This window comes from Dermacentor variabilis, chromosome 1 (assembly GCF_050947875.1).
Source record: "Dermacentor variabilis isolate Ectoservices chromosome 1, ASM5094787v1, whole genome shotgun sequence".
In the NCBI taxonomy this organism is placed as follows: domain Eukaryota; kingdom Metazoa; phylum Arthropoda; class Arachnida; order Ixodida; family Ixodidae; genus Dermacentor; species Dermacentor variabilis.
The window spans coordinates 121,936,052-121,953,189 of NC_134568.1; the positions used below are offsets into that span (position 1 = coordinate 121,936,052).

At 47.3% G+C, this 17,138-nt stretch overlaps 1 protein-coding gene across 2 annotated transcripts in view; it reads right to left on the reverse strand.

The window, feature by feature from the left end:
• LOC142584041 (sterol O-acyltransferase 1) overlaps positions 1–17,138 on the reverse strand; it is a 57,917-nt gene that overhangs the window by 11,777 nt on the left and 29,002 nt on the right. For both annotated transcript variants that reach the window (XM_075694261.1, XM_075694260.1), the window contains exons 2-10: positions 16,513–16,600; positions 14,434–14,567; positions 12,921–12,977; positions 11,719–11,826; positions 10,022–10,170; positions 9,349–9,476; positions 4,944–5,019; positions 2,322–2,424; positions 954–1,227 (exon numbers count right to left, since the gene is read on the reverse strand). In XM_075694261.1, the coding sequence (XP_075550376.1) occupies positions 954–1,227; positions 2,322–2,424; positions 4,944–5,019; positions 9,349–9,476; positions 10,022–10,170; positions 11,719–11,826; positions 12,921–12,977; positions 14,434–14,567; positions 16,513–16,566 (1,083 nt within the window). In that variant the 5' untranslated portion in view covers positions 16,567–16,600. The remainder of the gene's footprint in view (positions 1–953; positions 1,228–2,321; positions 2,425–4,943; positions 5,020–9,348; positions 9,477–10,021; positions 10,171–11,718; positions 11,827–12,920; positions 12,978–14,433; positions 14,568–16,512; positions 16,601–17,138) is intronic.

Here is a 17,138-nt window from a genome sequence, read left to right on the forward strand (position 1 = left end):
CGAAGCTTGTGAAGGTGAAATGTTTATATGGCATCGCATGGTTAGAGGCGGTAATGTACAATTTTGCATTGTTAGAGCATGTACAGTTATGTACATCACATGACATAATTACTCCGTGTCGATCAGTTCACTGGTTCACAAAACTAATAGCACGCAACCGCTGCCAAGACAAAGATCATTCCCAATTCTGTTCAATATATGCTGTGCCTCTATATTAAGCGATGCTATAGCCGCTTTTGAACTACGCAACAACCTAAGGTCAGGAATACGATCTACTTAAAGTTAGCTTTTTTTTTAAAAAAACGCGAACAACGTTGAAATTGCACAACAGAAATCTCGGTGACGTAATTACATTGTTTACCCTGTAAGGCTCAACGTATCATGTATGCTACGCTGACCTTGATGCCAATTTGAGCGCATGAAACTACACTCCGGGGCCATAGTTGCGTTTTTGAAAGTTTCTGGAAACTGCACTCCACACAGTGTTTCCCAACTAGTCCATCAACTGCGGTTCGAAACACAACGCAAGCATCACGAGCAACGATGTAATACACGGCCGCAATGGAAACGAATCGCGGACAGTGCGCCGCTGAGACCGCTGAGGCGAATCAATTTCACAGGGCTTTTCAGGAGGCGATATTTTTCACGTCATGGCACTCTTAGCGCGGCGGAGTAGCACTTAGTGTTCCTGTATACTAGGGCAGGTCATGCAATGTGTACGGTAGATAACCGGTGGACCATTAGAGTTACAGAATGGGTACCAAGAGAAGGGAAGCGCCGTCGAGGACGGCAGAAAATTGGTGGGGTATTGATGATGATGATGATGATGAATCAAAAAAAAAAAAAACTCAAACTTCAAAAACTTCAAATTAAAAAAAATATAGACTAGTAGCGCTGTGCCAAGAGCGCCCCCGAGCTGGCCGAGTTTGTGTATATACGTATAAGGCACGCACCAGGTAGAAGAGTCGGTCTCCAAAGCGCATAGCCTCCGCGAATATGTTGAGCCAGCAGTGAAGGAAGCCGTAGAAAACGAGGAACATGCTGATGCTGCCCAGCAGCAGAATGGCGCAGCCAGTGAGCGTGAAGCCCAACAGCTGGAAGCCATCCTTGCCGGCGTCACAGAAGAGGTCCTTGATGAAGTGGTTCAGCACCACGGAGTACAGGGCCACGCACGCGAAGAACTGGCCCGTGTACCACAGCACGGCGCCCCAGCGAACCTTGGGCGTTCTGCAATTTTCGCGATGCACTCATGTCAGTGGGCATGCCTTTACTACGCACCGAGCGACGTCCTAAAACATTGCTGGCTCGACAACAGAGTATGAGCATAACGCGCGTATGTGCTACACGCTGTGGCCATGAGCAAAACGAGAACAAGGTGAAAGCAGGAGCCAACGTTTCGACAAGTCCTCTTGTCGAAACGTTGGCTCCTGCTTTCACCTTGTTCTCGTTTTGCTCATCGTCTTGAATTTCCATCTCCCGCATTCCCACTGTTTACGCTGTGGCCAGTATTGCAAAGAACCAATCGAGAATTGAACAGTAAAAAAGTCACGTCAGTGTTGTTCCGAAGCTAGGTTATTCACAGCAGGCAACGCCGCAGCTACTGGAGTAGTGGTAAATACGCGTGCTGATGTTCTTTGTATCTATAACATGACTATTGAAAGCTGGTGTTCGAGCGGCTCGCTTAACATGCGAGGAAATAAATGGACTGCGCGGAATTCAAGACAAGGACGTAGTAAGGGACACAGACAAGCGCTAAGTTTCAACTAATCTTATACTCAGTCGCTCGGCAATATATATCTTTAACCGCACATGCGCTTAACATGCTGTTCGTTGGACAAGGAATGTCGCTTGAGCCAACGTCCGACGAAGCCAAATCCCCTCGCCGAAACGTTGGCAGCTGTTGTTTCACCACTGTTGCTCTCTTCAAGCCTTCATGTTCTTGTCAACTCCTGTCTTATTCTTTTGGATTAACATGCTGTAGGATTGTAATCTATGCTGACCGTACGGAAATTGCGCTGACAAATACAAGGAGGAACGGCTACTTTGCTTCACGTATTTTGTGTCCCGTTGACGGGTCATTTTTAGCAAAACGAGCGCACTGAAGCAAAAGATGAGAGAAGTGACAATTGTCAGTATTGACATCCAACTAGAAGATACGAAAGAATTGCCTTCTTCGAGCTGGTTTCGCGAAAGGAGCGTTAATCAACAAGCCCAAATTCGTTTAGAGGTTTATCGACACCTGGCCTGAACGTTAGCGGCGCGCGTGCGAAGTATGTATGTGCAGTTCAAGCGTTGCCACGGAAAAAAAAGTATTTGCTTGCCTTGGGTAGGTATCCCTGTAGATCAGAGTGGGCGCGAAGAGGAAGTAGAGGACGCAGGATACTCCCGGTAGCGTCAGCTCCACGTGGTTGTTTTCACTCTTCGCTAGATGGTCAAGTGACACGCGAAAAAAAAAAAAAACTTCAGATCAAGGCACACGCATTGCTTACACAAAAGTACAATCTAGCTGTGGGAAATATGAGATTACATTAAGAAACCGGGTATCATAATAAGCGTGGAAATAGCATGCTGTCTCCCGCAAGCAAGCAATAAAGGATTCCCGCATGGTTACGGTACTCACGGGTCCCGATTGCTTGCCACTTTATAATTCAGGAGGCGTCATGCGAGACTTTCGGTGCTTAACTTCCATGCAAGTATGCTTTCAGACCATATTTCTCAAATATGCGAAAGTAGAAACCATTCGGTAACGAGGTTACCGCTCGGAACCCTGTTTTTTTAAGCGATGGTTTTAAGTGAAAATTTATTGGACAACAGTGCATAAAAATACATTTGTCAGGAGCACAGACAAAAAGCACAAAAATAGGCATTACGGGGATCTATACCCCCTAAAAGTCGACTTCGTCACACAAAATGCCCGAAATTCGTAGTTAATGCGTCGTGGAGTATATATGTTTTTTGTGTGTCGAGTAAAACGGAAAGGATTGTCACACAAACACACACACACGCACGCACGCACACGTGCTTTTTTGCAATTTTAGGATTTGCAAAGGATAGTTTTTATTGCGTACTAGTTGTGAAAGGGACTGGCAACTGGCCAGAATGTGTTGTGAGACGTTGATAGAAATGAAATTACCATGATTTACATTGATAGAATCCAGCACTATGTTCGCGATTTAAGTAGGTATTATAATTTTAAATTGGCAAAAAAGTCTAACAAAACCGGTAAGAGTGGCGAGACCTGGCGGTGAAATCTTGGTACTTCGGATGTATTCTAAGAGATTACTGTACGTAAGTCGACTGTTATTGAGTACAGCATAATTATTGCTTAATATTGCAGTTGGTATATCATTAGACACTCGTGCATTATTCTATGCTTCGGAAACCAAAACGCACGCGTGGCTACGGAAACAAACTGAACTCCGCATCACGTGTAAAGGCGTTTCGTTTTCGATCCGATTGGTTTCGTTTTTAGTGGTTAAATACCAAAGCAGTTGGACAGGAAACCACGAAAACACGTAGCTATTATCACAGAAATCATTTAACAATTAGAGAAACATGAATCGCAGGAACATCGACATCATAAACAAAATCACTCTTTGTTACATCTACGGCCACACTTGTATGCCTCCCATTAATGCAGGCGTATAATCGCTATCGCGCTCACTTATCACCGCTTTCAGCATGCTTACTGTGAACGACTACACCCTCACTGCAGAACGAAAAATTCTGATAAAGAGTGTTCCACGGCGTTTTCCGCGTTAGCACTTCATGATTAGACACTGACTGGTAAGCTTTCCATTGCACTAAAAAAGAAAAAAATGGGTACCATGAAAATTGGTTGTCAGTCCCTTTTAACTCTTAAGAGCGACGTCAAAGAATAGATAGGTATAACGCTAAGTGACAGGGAAGCAGCGATACTGAATAATTCGCACAGAGCAAATGCGTATAGCCGATGTTTTAGGCGAGGTTAAGAGCAAGAAGTGACGTTCGGCAGGCCACGTATATAAGTAGTTTGATCTGCGAGAGTTGGTTCACCGTGACAAGCTTATGCAGCGCAGTAGAAAAGAACGAAGTGGAACACACACACACACACACACACACACGGACGCTGTACTTACAGCTTGGTTCATCACGAAAGATGCCGCACATTTTATACATACGTGGTACAGCAACCGAAGCAAGGAGATAAAGGATAATGCACTGGGTGTGCGCAATGTTGATAGTCGGGTCATGTGTACATAAAATGTGCGGCACCTTTTCTAATGAACTCAGTGAAATGTATAACGTCCGTGTGTGTGTTTCTGTCTCCATCCTTGTCTATACTGTGCTGCATATGCTGTGTGAACGGGTGATATAATACGCAGAGCAGATAACTGGCGGTCTGTTACAGCAACGGAATGGGTACCGAGGGAAGCGAAATGCAGTCGAGGTCCACAGTGGATTAGGTGGTGTGATGAGATTAGGAACTCCTCAGGCATAGAACGGAGTCAGATAACGCAAGACATAGGTAATTTGAGATCATTGGCAGAGGCCTTAGTCCTGAAGCGGGCACAAACAGAATGACGACGGTGGCAGTTACGCGGTCAGTGGCACCGCCATGCCACACAGTGCGGCTCTGACATTCAATCTCTTCCGCATTATTACTAGGGTTTCGCCCTTTAATTTACTGCTCTTGCAAAACTCGCGAACCTGATTGGGAGAGTTTTATGAACGTATTGCCATGCAACCCTTCCTGTAAAAATTGTAAAACCCAACGCTCGAATATACAACTAGTTTAACCGTTGTTTCATGCCCATTGCTGTGGCCACTATAGAATAAGCAATGTTGCGGACTCTGTCACCTTCCGTGCGACATGTGTACTTCGTCCTAGATACGCAAAGCGTTACCAAACCCTATGCACTGGGAAGTTGGAACAAGAGACGATGACTACGACGATGACTCACCTTTCAGCTCTGCATGCTTGAGCACTCGGCCAACGATCTCCCTCGTGTACGCGTACGCTTTCATCAGTAATCTTACCTGAAAAAGATAGTTGAAAAAAAAAAGGTATGACGACTATGGCTTTCGTGGGAGCTCACATTTCGAAGGCTTGGGAAACGTTCTGGTTTTCAACTCTATGGGCACGGTTTTCATCGCAGCTTTGTTAAGGGGCGGGGAATTTTACTGCACCGGCTTTTTTACTGAGCCAACCAAAACCGGGTGGTGAAACGGTCATGGATGAAGATGAAGCAGGCACACCAGTTGTTACCTTGACACACACTCCGCCTTCTGCATTGTAAACTAACTAGATCGACGAGAAGCAGCACAGCCGGGGTGGCGAGAAATGACCACGCTGTGATGATACTGCGCTGCTTACGAAAAAGGGGGGTGCGAAAAGGGGGGAAGCTGGAGTTTCGAAAGTCGAAGTGCTCTATAAACGTAACCACATTCAGGACAGTGTGTCAGAGAATCGCTTTGTGCTTACACTCGAACGTCATCGCGGCGCAGCATCATGCCGAGTGCACATACAAAAACAAAGCCATGTTTCAACACAACTCTCGAAGGAGCCTGCGTCGTTTTCTTTTTTTTTTTGTCATGTTACGCCAGTCCTTGCGACGATCAAAGTCGTCAGACGGGCAATTGGCCAACAACTAAATCACGTACAGGAGGGTGCTTTAAGCAAAGGCGAACCAATTTTGCCTTGTGGGCATAGGGCAATTGTACTGGCCTGCACACGTGCGTCGACTAACGGAAAAACAGTCATTGTACCTGCAGCTCTATACTGATCAAAGAAAAAGAAAGGAATAAGAGCCGCTTTCAGTCACATTGGCGCCGTAGGCTACAACGATGTGTGCCGTGGATCGGCCGAGAAGACTGGTTTCTCCGAGGTGCATTACAACCAGCCATCAGAAAGAGTTGCCAAATGCGCGCCGTTCGATGGCCTCTACAAGGGCACTTTAGATCTCATTGAAGGCACGCGACAAAAACGTATACAGTCGTCTTGCCGATTTTCCAGGCGAAACGGAAAGTTGCTCTTATAGTGGTGGACGTTACATAATCGAGCTCGCTATAGGCGGGAGTGAATGACGGCGCTTGCTTGGTCCTTCTCAAAGCCAAATTGGCACGAAATACGCGTAACACGGAGCAATCGGCGCTTCTAAGGAAGATTTGGCATTTGTTTCTTGTCAGAGAGAGAGATAGAGGAAAGGGGAAAGGCAGGGAGGTTAACCAGAGGGGTATATCCGGTTTGCTACCTTACGCTGGGGAAAGAGAGGAGGGGGAGGTAAAGTGATAGCAAAGTAGAGATAAAGAAAGAAAGGAGCACAGACATACAATCACAGTTGGTCACTGTCACCGCACACTGTCACCGCACAGCACAGTAGCACTTGCAGCACTATGAACATCTGTTCATGCTACAGCCGCTTGTCCAATTCTGTAGCCCTAAATACTGCAACAATGCTCTCGTCGCCCTCTGCTGCGATGGCTTGTGATGGCGGCCCATTTTAAAAATTGGAGGACGCTTAAGCTTCGCCTTCAAGAGTGGAACGCGACAGCGTTCCCGTCGACCCGCCAAGGGGTGTAAGACAATGGGCTACGGCGCAGGACTACGCGCCCCGCATCGGACGCGGTGAGCGTCGAGCAACGCAGCGTTCGGCGCGACAACGAAATGTGCGCCTGAGCAAGCGACGCACGCCTGAGCCTTAGAAACAGCTCGTTTCTAAGGCAACACCGCGTTCACTAGAGGCGTTTTTGTACCGCATTGAAGCATCGAACTCGTGGCTCAGTGGTAACGTCTCCGTCTCACACTCCGGAGACCCTGGTTCGATTCCCACCCAGCCCATCTTGGAAGTTGCTTTTTATTTATGAAGTGCCTGCCGTGATTTATCGCTCACAGCCAACGCCGCGGACGCCGACACCGACGCCGACGACACCGGCTTTTCTGCGACACGAGCTCCTTAACGCTATCGCGTTAATATAACTTCCTCTGTTAGAGGTCTTCGGTCAAAGCGCCCTTTTTGCGAGCGATCGTCTCTGTAAATTATAGCGAGGACAGTCACAGAGAAAGTGCTGAAGAGTCTCCTCGTTACCACAGTTATCACACGAGGCGTCGACCCACCGTGGTTGCTCAGTGGCTATGGTGTTGGGCTGCTGAGCACGAGGTCGCGGAATCGAATCCCGGCCACGGCGGCCGCATTTCGATGGGGGCGAAATGCGAAAACACCCGTGTGCTTAGATTTAGGTGCACGTTAAAAAACCCCAGGTGGTCAAAATTTCCGGAGTCCTCCACTACGGCGTGCCTCATAATCAGAAAGTGGTTTTGGCACGTAAAACCCCAAATATTATTATTTATCACACGAGGCGTCGTCGATGTACGTTGTAGTGTAGTGCACCTTTTCCAAGATGAGCTCACTGCACGTCGCCATAGCAAGCACTCACTATTGAGAGCACGTGTTTGCAAACGATATGAGAGCAGCTATGTGTTCCGAGTGTTTCGAAACACCCCGAAGAAGGCGTGCCTCGAGGCAGTTATATTAACCACGGTTAAAATGCATAATAATGTCGCTCGAAAGTTCGCCGCCTGAACTCCTGCGAAAGACTGCGCGCTGCGGGCGGGAGCCGTGGATTTCAGAAGGAAGCACGTGAACGACCTACATGTGCGCGCCGCCGCTGTCCTCGCGCGCTAGCAGTCACGTCAGCGTTCGCTGCCGTCTCAATATATCGCCCGGTGATCAGCGAGCGGACGTCGTCAAACGCCGATTGTGCTCTCTCTCGGTCGAGGTTGGCCGGGGAATCCCAACTTGCTGCCCTCGCACTAATGCTAATGCAAAACAACGTCATCACTATTGGCCTCGAAAAAAACTTCCTGCTTCTTTTGCTTCACTCGTGAACAGCTCACCTCGAGTCATCCTATACGGATCGAGGATGCGGTTCGTCAGGTTTTCTGCGGAGCATTATTCGCGCTATCTGCGCCGAAGCCATAACTATTTCGACTCTCGACCATCCCGCATCGGGCGTTTCGCCTTTTACGTACACGCCTCATGCCCTCTGTGCCTGAGGTGCGCCGGCGTTGCTAGTCGGCCGCTGGTAGTTGTAGATTTAAACAGCGAGTCGCTTTATAAACGCACGCCATTTCTCAATACTGCGAAATGTGGCCGCATTTGCGTTACGGTTCAGTCTACAGCACTGGTGCTCGATTGGGCCGTAATGACAATCTAGTAGTGAACCGTAACCGCAACCGTATACTAACATTCTCGATAAGATTTTTTTAAAATAACGGAAGGCTGTACCCCATTCGAATTAATCATTTTACTGCCTGTTGTATACCTATGGTCCTCAATACTTCTCTCAGAGCCCAAACATTCATTCAATGAATGATTAACCAACCTCGTCGTTAACTAATTAACCAACATTGTAGTTACCTGCCTGATGGTAGCTTTCAATTGAGACTGAACTGAATACAGCAACTAAGTTTTGCGAAAATCCACAAGGTGCAAGACGTTTCACAAGGAAAATAGGGATTTCCGCAAAACTCATTTGCCACATTTTTACTGTAACTGCGCCTCGAGTTGTCGATATTCGTCCTCGCCTTGCGATCTGCTAAGCCTCCTGGCTTAGCTCAAATAGTAGAGCGACCACCCCATAAAAGCATTGGTCCCGGGTTCGATCCGCCGACCAGGACGAAGTTATTTTCAACAGCGAAGCTTTCTATACAAGAAACCCGCATGGGTTTCCTCTCTGGGCTCGTGCCACTCTCGGGCGGATGACAATTTTCGCCTATGACCTTGATAAGCTATTTCTGACGATCTGCCTTATTCACAGTTTGTGGGCCTATAACAAATACGCGAGTAGAATATCAACATTTGACTCGGCTATTTCTCAACGTGCCAAACAGCTTCCTAGTTAACCACTTTGTGAAGTGGTGACACGAGAAATCGGCTGCTTATGACTGCCTAAGCGCAACAGAAGAAGATGAAGGTATACCGACCAGGTATACAAACTCGATTTGTGTATACAAACATCTCGAAACCTAGTTGAGTGTGGCCTGTCTATATGCGCATCAACTTCCACGACGTATCTATACACGCCCTATACACGCACAGGCGTTTTCATATTTACCTCGAACGAGAACGCGACCAGCGTGCAGACAATCTCCTCGGCCGCCGGAGAAGTGGAACGTCTTAGTCGTTAAGCTGTACCGTGGGCTTCTTTTCCTCTCGTTCGATCCGTAACGATTATTGAGGGACAAAGCTAGCTGGCCATTTAGAGCAATCAAGTCGTTACAAAGTTTCCGCACACATAGACGACCCGCCAAAGGCGGTAAGGCGGTTAGCAAAGGGATGTACACAGCGGGACAGCACCGATGCGTACCTGTTCGAAGGCGAGGATGCAGGAGGACAGAGGCGGCAGCTCGTTGGCGAAGATGTAGTGCACAGGAAACACGGTGACACAGCCCAGGAACAGCGCGAACAGGCTGCCGAAAACGGCGTCCACGGGACCTGACAAAGAGCGTGCCAAAGCGCAAGATTTAAACGTGAACGTTAGTCACCATGAATAGCATGCCAGGCAATCAGCCAAGGTAACATCTCCAGCGTATTCAAATCGATCTAGGCGACGAATGAAGCAATTAAGATTAGAATTATCTATTTGATTTCCGCAGGCGAGGCGCGGAAATGTTTTATATATATATATATATATATATATATATATATATATATATATATATATATATATTATAGTGGATGTTGCTATAGTCAAGGGGTGACCTTAGGAGTACTTGGAAAGTGCATTATAAAATACACTTTCCAAGCACGCTCAACGTCACCCCTTGACTATAGCGACATCCGCGTCGGCAGTCTCGATTCCCTGTGAAGTGAATGCAAGGTGCTGCTTACGCCCTGTAAGCAGTAAGCAAGGGCTCTCAAGATTGGAGAATGGGTATTGCAACGAAAACCCTGCTCGCCTCTATTCGGTCGCAGTGCTGAACAATATACTGAAGGACGGAAGTTGGCGGGAGGTATACCGCCTCGGCCCCTGAGCTCACCGCTTTTGCCGAGCGCTCGACAGCTAGCCCAGAGCTGCAGCGATGGATGCAGGAGGAATAGAATAGCCAGGTTGATGGCAATAAGATGGCCGAAGACACCCACGATGCCGGTAGAGTTGACCACGATGGTCGACATGTCGTCGTGTAGCCTGCGCGAGATTGTGGGATTGGCGATCACAAGTTCAAGGTGAAGCAGACATTGACAAGTCTCGAGAATTTATTAACTTTGCAGCCCCACCGACTTGTCCCAGCGCGCGTAAGACGGCTTGCCTTTATTATGCTTAAAGATCATACGCTTAAGCAGACACAGCTACTTACGGAATTATATCCGACGTATTTTAGGCGCGCTACCGTTGCTGCCTTTTGGCTCTGTGCATTACTCGTATGCTCGCCATAATGGCTTTTAAGCTCACGGCAAACAGCCTCGATTACAGCGTGGGCACTACGGGACGTGAAAAAAGGATGCCGCGACGTCTTATACACGTTGGAAATACGTCCTATGTGGGGCTATGCAGTTGAGGTGAGTGCGCGCCAAGCCTGCGTGCATGTGGGTAGCGCGCCAAGGACATTCTCCCGTTAAGGAAAACAAAAACAGCAACAACTTTAAATTCTAGATCTACCGTACACCCGGCATCACCCGCTTCGACCTCGCAAATTCAAGGAAATGTGTAGGACTCTCAGAGATGACACTTGCTTCATATAGAAGTTGAACCTTCAGTCTTCAGCAGTCAATACGCATGACCTTTGAAGATAAGCCATTTTTCTCTGAGTGCGTTTTGGTTTTCCCGCCCTTTATCATTTCACGAAGCAGCAGTGTGTATCGTGTGAGAGGTTTTCGGCTGGAGGCGCTTATCTTTCAGTAGGCAACTTGAACCAACGAGCACAAGATATCTTATCCTGCCGCACTCACGGCGCTATGTATCAGATCAAGAAGGCCCTTAAGCTCGCGTATCACAGTGGTATAGTTTATCAGTTCACTCAGCCTAAGAGGGGAAAAAATGTTTGAGGTCTTTTCCGCATTTCTGCATACATTGCCGACTACAGCTTTAGGTCTGGTGCTACAGATCAGCAGTTGGGGTCTGTGTACAATCATCGCTTGCGTTACAGCATACGCTCGACTGTGTAACGCGACTTTTGAGTCCCTTCTGAGCGAGCTTGAATTCGCAGCTCAAGACTAGAAGCAGCGTATCGCCCAGCGAATAAGTCGGGCAAGGTCATGCGCAGCGATGCCCATCTAATCAGAGCAGAGTTCTGTAAATAAAACGGGCTAAATGAACAATACACTTTTTTTTTCATATATATAAGTGAACTCGCTGCTGCGACTCGAGGTAAGCCTGGGCGTGAGGGAACTGCTCGCGCTACAGAATACATTGACTTTAGCCTGTCTTCACAACAGTGTTTGGTGAACGAACTTGAGACATTTGTAACCATTTCCCAACGATATAGTGAAACAGTGCATTTTGTGATCACCAGGCACCTCTAGCGCGGCTGCTCGTGTTTGTATTTTAAAATTCTTCAACCAAATGTTTCGATTTCTTCCTTGTTTTGACCGAGCAGCCGAGATCAGACGCCAACCTTCCAGGAATATTTATACACAAAATTAGGCACGCAAGAGCATGACATAAGCGATTGCTTGTACTGAACTAGCGGGCGAGGCTGCGCTAGCCCACAAACTTAAAAAAAAAAAAAACACTTGCCTTTGAGGATCGTAAAAGTAGGATGTGATCAGTATGACGGTAACGAGGAACAGAAAAGCCACGAAGATGTTGAACACTGTCCGGATGTGTTCGTTGGCCATAATGTCCCTGGAGAAAGACGACAGGAACAGTTTTAGAACGACGTGCTGCCACGTTCAGCAAGGAGAAATACTTGAGGTTTGTGCAAGAGAATCTTGACAGCACGTAGACTGCAGTCCTACCGATCCTTTGCAAAACTTAAAAGGTACAGCTTCCTCACATCACGCAAACCATATCCCCACTGAGGTATTGGGGCCATCCTGGAGTAAAAAAAAAAATCGGTGCAGCGTGGCGTATTATAGCGCGTGGTTCTTTCCTTGGATGCGCCTACCACTTCATAATTCGTGAGCGCTGACTGGTATCCTGCGGTGACAACGAATGCACCTGCCTTGGCGGCTGGTGCCTACGCTGCATCGTTGAACAAAATTTGAGCCTACCTCAGCAGTGCGGGGAAGTTGACCTTGAGGTTTTACAAACGTCCGCAGGGTCCTCATTTTCAACAAGGGTTTATAAGAGAGTTTAGGGTATGTAGCAAAAGCGAACGACCTTGCAGTACTCAACGCAAAGAAACTTAGGAGAGGGAGAGATGTACTAACGGAGCTTCAAGTAGCGCGAAGCTACCAAACTGCTGACTGATTGCTTGATTGATTGATGGGTTTAACGTCCCCAAGAACACTGGGGCTATGAGAGACGCTCTTGTGGAAGAGGCCTCTGGATCGATTTCGTCCACCTGTGGTCCTTTAACTAGCGAAACTACCTGTTCGAGTATTAGTTCCTCATTATAAAGCGGGGCTGAACACTAGCGCCTCCGTAGAAAACATACAGAAGTAGCAAGCTGTGCTGTTATTTTTTTGCACGTTTAGGATCAGCTGTCAGTTATCAGTATTAATATAGAAGAGACCATGCACATCATTGAAACGAGCATCAGTGACGCGCTGCCGAAGACGATAGGCGACCATCGGCATTGAAGCTGTTGTACTTGGCGCTTGAAAAAAAAATGACAGAATTATATATAATTGTTCTGAAATCTAATTAGCGGTGTACTAATAGCGATTTTATATTTATATATAAATATATATATATATATATATATATATATATATATATATATATATATATATATAGAGAGAGAGAGAGAGAGAGAGAGAGAGAGCGAAACTCACACAATACGACTCTCCCGAATGGCGAAGAACTTCTCTGGAAGGTCCTGTCCAGGTGAGCTGGTGAGGAAACATGGTGAAATTTGTTAAATTTTTCGAAGCACTTGTTGTGATAAGTTTGTACAGATGCCACAGAGGGAGAAACCAGTGGATTGGGCGAGAAAATACATCTGCGACATAACGACTTGCTGAAAATGTTTCAGTTTAGTAGTTACGGGCAACCAACGGAAACACTGGTACGTCAACAGTGAGGCTAAACGTGTAAGGAACCCGCTAGCTAGTGCTAAACGCGATATGTTTGACCAAATCTAACTTGAAAAGGGCGGTGCTTTGGCCCGCTGTTCGAAGGGCATAAGGAGCTTCGTTCATATCTTGGAAGAGACGAATTTACTTCCGCACCCCCATCAGACCCTTCCAACAGCAGTAAATCAAACTAAATGGTATACATGTACCTATAGGTTACTCTTTCGAACTCGACACCTCAGTACATTGTACAATGTTTTGGCATTATGTTCAATACGGCAACTGTGGCCAGGAATTGGAGCGGCCAACTCGTACTCAGCGCTATTGCCGAGTACCATTGTCCCAGAAACGTAAGTGCTTCTTTCGCGTACACATTTCCTACAACGGTGTTTTCCCTGTTTTGTGTTCACTGGCGCATTCTGACCTCACACAACTACGTCTGCGATCCTGGGCACTATATCACTTGCCTTGCCAAAATTTAGTGCGTCGATCCAAGCTCTCCTCTTAGTTTCAGCATGTTCTAGTCAGGATGTTATTGTATTATTTTTGCACGAAAAAAAAAACAATAAAGCGAAGAAAAACAGTGAAAGAGCGGACATCATCAACGCCCAACGAATTGAGCACACTACCCAAATAGGAGAAGACAGCGCTCAATTTTTCCGCCAATTTTACAGCGAAGCTGTATATGGCTACCCTATTCGTGCGTCCGTCCGTCTGTCAGTCGCCTGTAGGCCGAAAACTCCTCCGGCGCGACACCATGCGCATGCGCTAAAAAGAAAGACAGAGAGGCGCGCGGTTAGCCAGTTGGATTAGCTACAGCAGTAGTGACGTCGTTGCTCTCCGTCGCAGCCGAGCGCGTGCACAGCAGTTTCTCTCCGGCTTCAAAATGGGTAGGCCACGCGTCATACGTACTCCTTAGGAGCAGGCAGCTTTCAATCAGCAACGCCGTGAGCCGAACCGGGAATGAGCTTGTCTATGCCGTGCAAATGCTGCAGCTCGGGCACAAGAACAGGCTCGTGCAGCCGAGCGCAAGCAGCAACTGCGTACCCAGGATCCAACAGCCTACCAAGCTGTCGTTTAATGAACCATAGGGATTAATGCAGCGATAAACATTGGGGCCGCACGTTTCAGCTTCGCTGGTTAACTATCTGTACGGAGTGCTTGGGCGGTGATTTTTTAACACTGTTTCAAGCACAAGGATTGAAGATGAACGAAGTAGCCCAGATCAATATGTTAGCGGGATAGTTTCGTGGTTAAGAGGACAATCGCACACCTCTTCTTGCGAAGCTGGGATTCGGTAGTGTGGCTGCCATTCACCCGGTTGTTGCGGTCACTCTCCTTGTGGGCCAGTGTGTCCAGCACTGCGCTCAGGTTGTCCAGCTCAACGTTGACACTCCGGCGCAGCCTCTGCGAAAGAAGCATCGCTTTTTAACAAGTCGTTTAGTGTGGCACAGACAAACCTACACGCCGCTACTTAAGTTCAATGCTATTCCTACTGGGTTGCAACTGCATTTCATATACCTTTCTGACGGTGCAGAATGAACTATCTTCCATAGCAGCGTGAACCGAAAGTAAGAGTAGATGTGTAACCATGATAGCACTATAGAGCAAGTACTGCACAGCTATATGCGCCGGCCCCAAATCACCTGCCCTGTGAAATGAATTCGTTCGGACCTTTCCCTTATGAGTTCTCTCTTGAATATAAACAACTGGTTGCGTACACACGAACGCATTACCGCAACACTACTGCACCTTCAATGAACATATCATGACTGCTGGACAACGCTGGTTAATGAATTATACAGGAAGTTACAACAAGGATCAGGAAAATGCACACACAGTATAAAGCTGTACCACACATTTCACCTTAGGCGAGACATTCCGATTTAAAATGTATCCCACTCTCCCGGCAGCTACGTGGTTTGTCCCGCTTCAGTGCGAGCCAGGCGCCAAACTGGAGTGGCTCGATACGTCGCTACTAAATGCTAGAGCGAAACAGGCGATGTCACTCTGCTAAATCGCCAACGCGAGGTGTAAGCAAGATATAACATGGCGGGCTTGCCGTAGACTTCGATATTACTGTCGAAAGGCGCCAGGACGGTTTACACTCGACGACGAAAGTTCAATGCCCGCTCAACTAGCCAGTTGGCGGTCATGCAGACTTCCAAGGCAGCTTTAACGTAGGATCTTTGTACTTTTTCTTTGGGTCTTTGGACCACTGTGCTTCCGAAGGAACGGTGATCTTCGAAGGCAGACTCCGAAGCTTGCCGCACTCTCGAGCTGGGGAAATTAACGTTATAATTCTTCGTGCATGTGCAACCATCGTGCTTTCGATATGCTATTTGAGCCACCAAGTTCACTTCTCCAAACATGAATGAGCTCCGGCAGTGTTGCGTAAAAGAGAAAAATAAACTAGGCACTTCAATTCAAATTAGGATTCAGTGGCCACGTGATATGCACGTCGATAACTGTCGGCCTCTTTTCACATTTCTTCCTATATCTTCTACCTTCCTACTTCATGGTCCGGAAGATCATGGTCACTACAACAGAATCATGTGTAAGAGCTTAGGCCGCGAGAAAAATAAATGTGAGTTAAGCAAGAATGATGGCTGCAAACCAAGCAACATTTCACAAAGTCATACTCGAAAGCCTCCCGTGCCACTAAGCCTTTATCGTAGGTGGCGTAACCTCATTGATGGTTGTAATGGAGTAAGTTGCGGAGAGCCTTCGTGAGCAACGCGGGCGACGTCAACCTTGGCGTCCAGTGGAGAGGTTGACAGGCCTCTCGAATGCGCATGCAAAGTGGACACAGCAATTCACTGCCTCACCATTTGCAGCACGGTGTTGATAGCGTGAGGATAAATTCTAAACTGCGGCCGTCATCAGCCGTCAAGCATGGTTAAGTCGCAGTTTTACTCAAAGTGACACACACACACACACACACACACACACACACACACACACACACACACACACACACACACACACACACACACACACACACACACACACGATCATCACCTGCTGGTGCAGGCGCGGAACCACAAATAGAATAGATTCAACAACTAAAGAAACGGTAACTGACTTATGCACGAACAGCAGACATTAGATACGTTATAATTATATTTTAGAACATCGAAAAACGTATTGGTTTTACAGCTAAGCAGTACCGATATGGTGTTTATGGAGTTTTTGGTGCATGAAGCGCCGACATTACCGGCAATGCACCAAACATTGAGCAGATAAAAACATTTAATAAAGGGTAGGTCGGCGATCATTTGTGTCGCAAGTAATTAACCCCTTCGAGCAAGTTGCGCTCTTCGCGAGCACGAAGTTTCACTGCGACTTTTACCTCTATGCTGGTCTTGAGGCTCAGAAGCTGCTCGGCGCACCCGCTGGGCTCCATACCGGTCAGCAGCAGGATACGGGCAGAGTGCAGCCTGCAGAATAAACAGCGCACGCTCGGGGTCAGGTTTCGCAGTTCAGCAATTGCGAACGATTTAGTTTTCAGGAGAGCGATAGAATGTTTCTAGATCCTGCGGTGACTGAAATAAATAACAACAACATGGAACTGTGAAAGTGTGCGGTACGATTGTGCAAATGTGTCGCAAGCGTTTATATACCTGCGGTAATAAGCGTGGAAAGGTAACCCTACACTGAAAGCTGAAGCCAAACGCTAACTTGCTTAATTGCTACTCCGCAAGATAAAAGTTAAGAAGAACATTTAGTCAGCAGACCTCGTGGCGAGAACAATAATACCATTACGCCTGACTTCAGGAAAGAAGGTGGTCTGCGCAAGCAGGTACAGTATTGATAAGAGTGCGGTAAATGAAGAAACAGCGCAGTCTACGCGCTGAAGTTCAAAGCGGTGCCCGTGATTGGAAACAGTTCCACGGAGTCTGTGAAATCCTGAACTGCAGACACTGCACGGCAGCTGCGCCTGCGAGGGCTTACAACCCGGAAGCGAGCACTCACAAA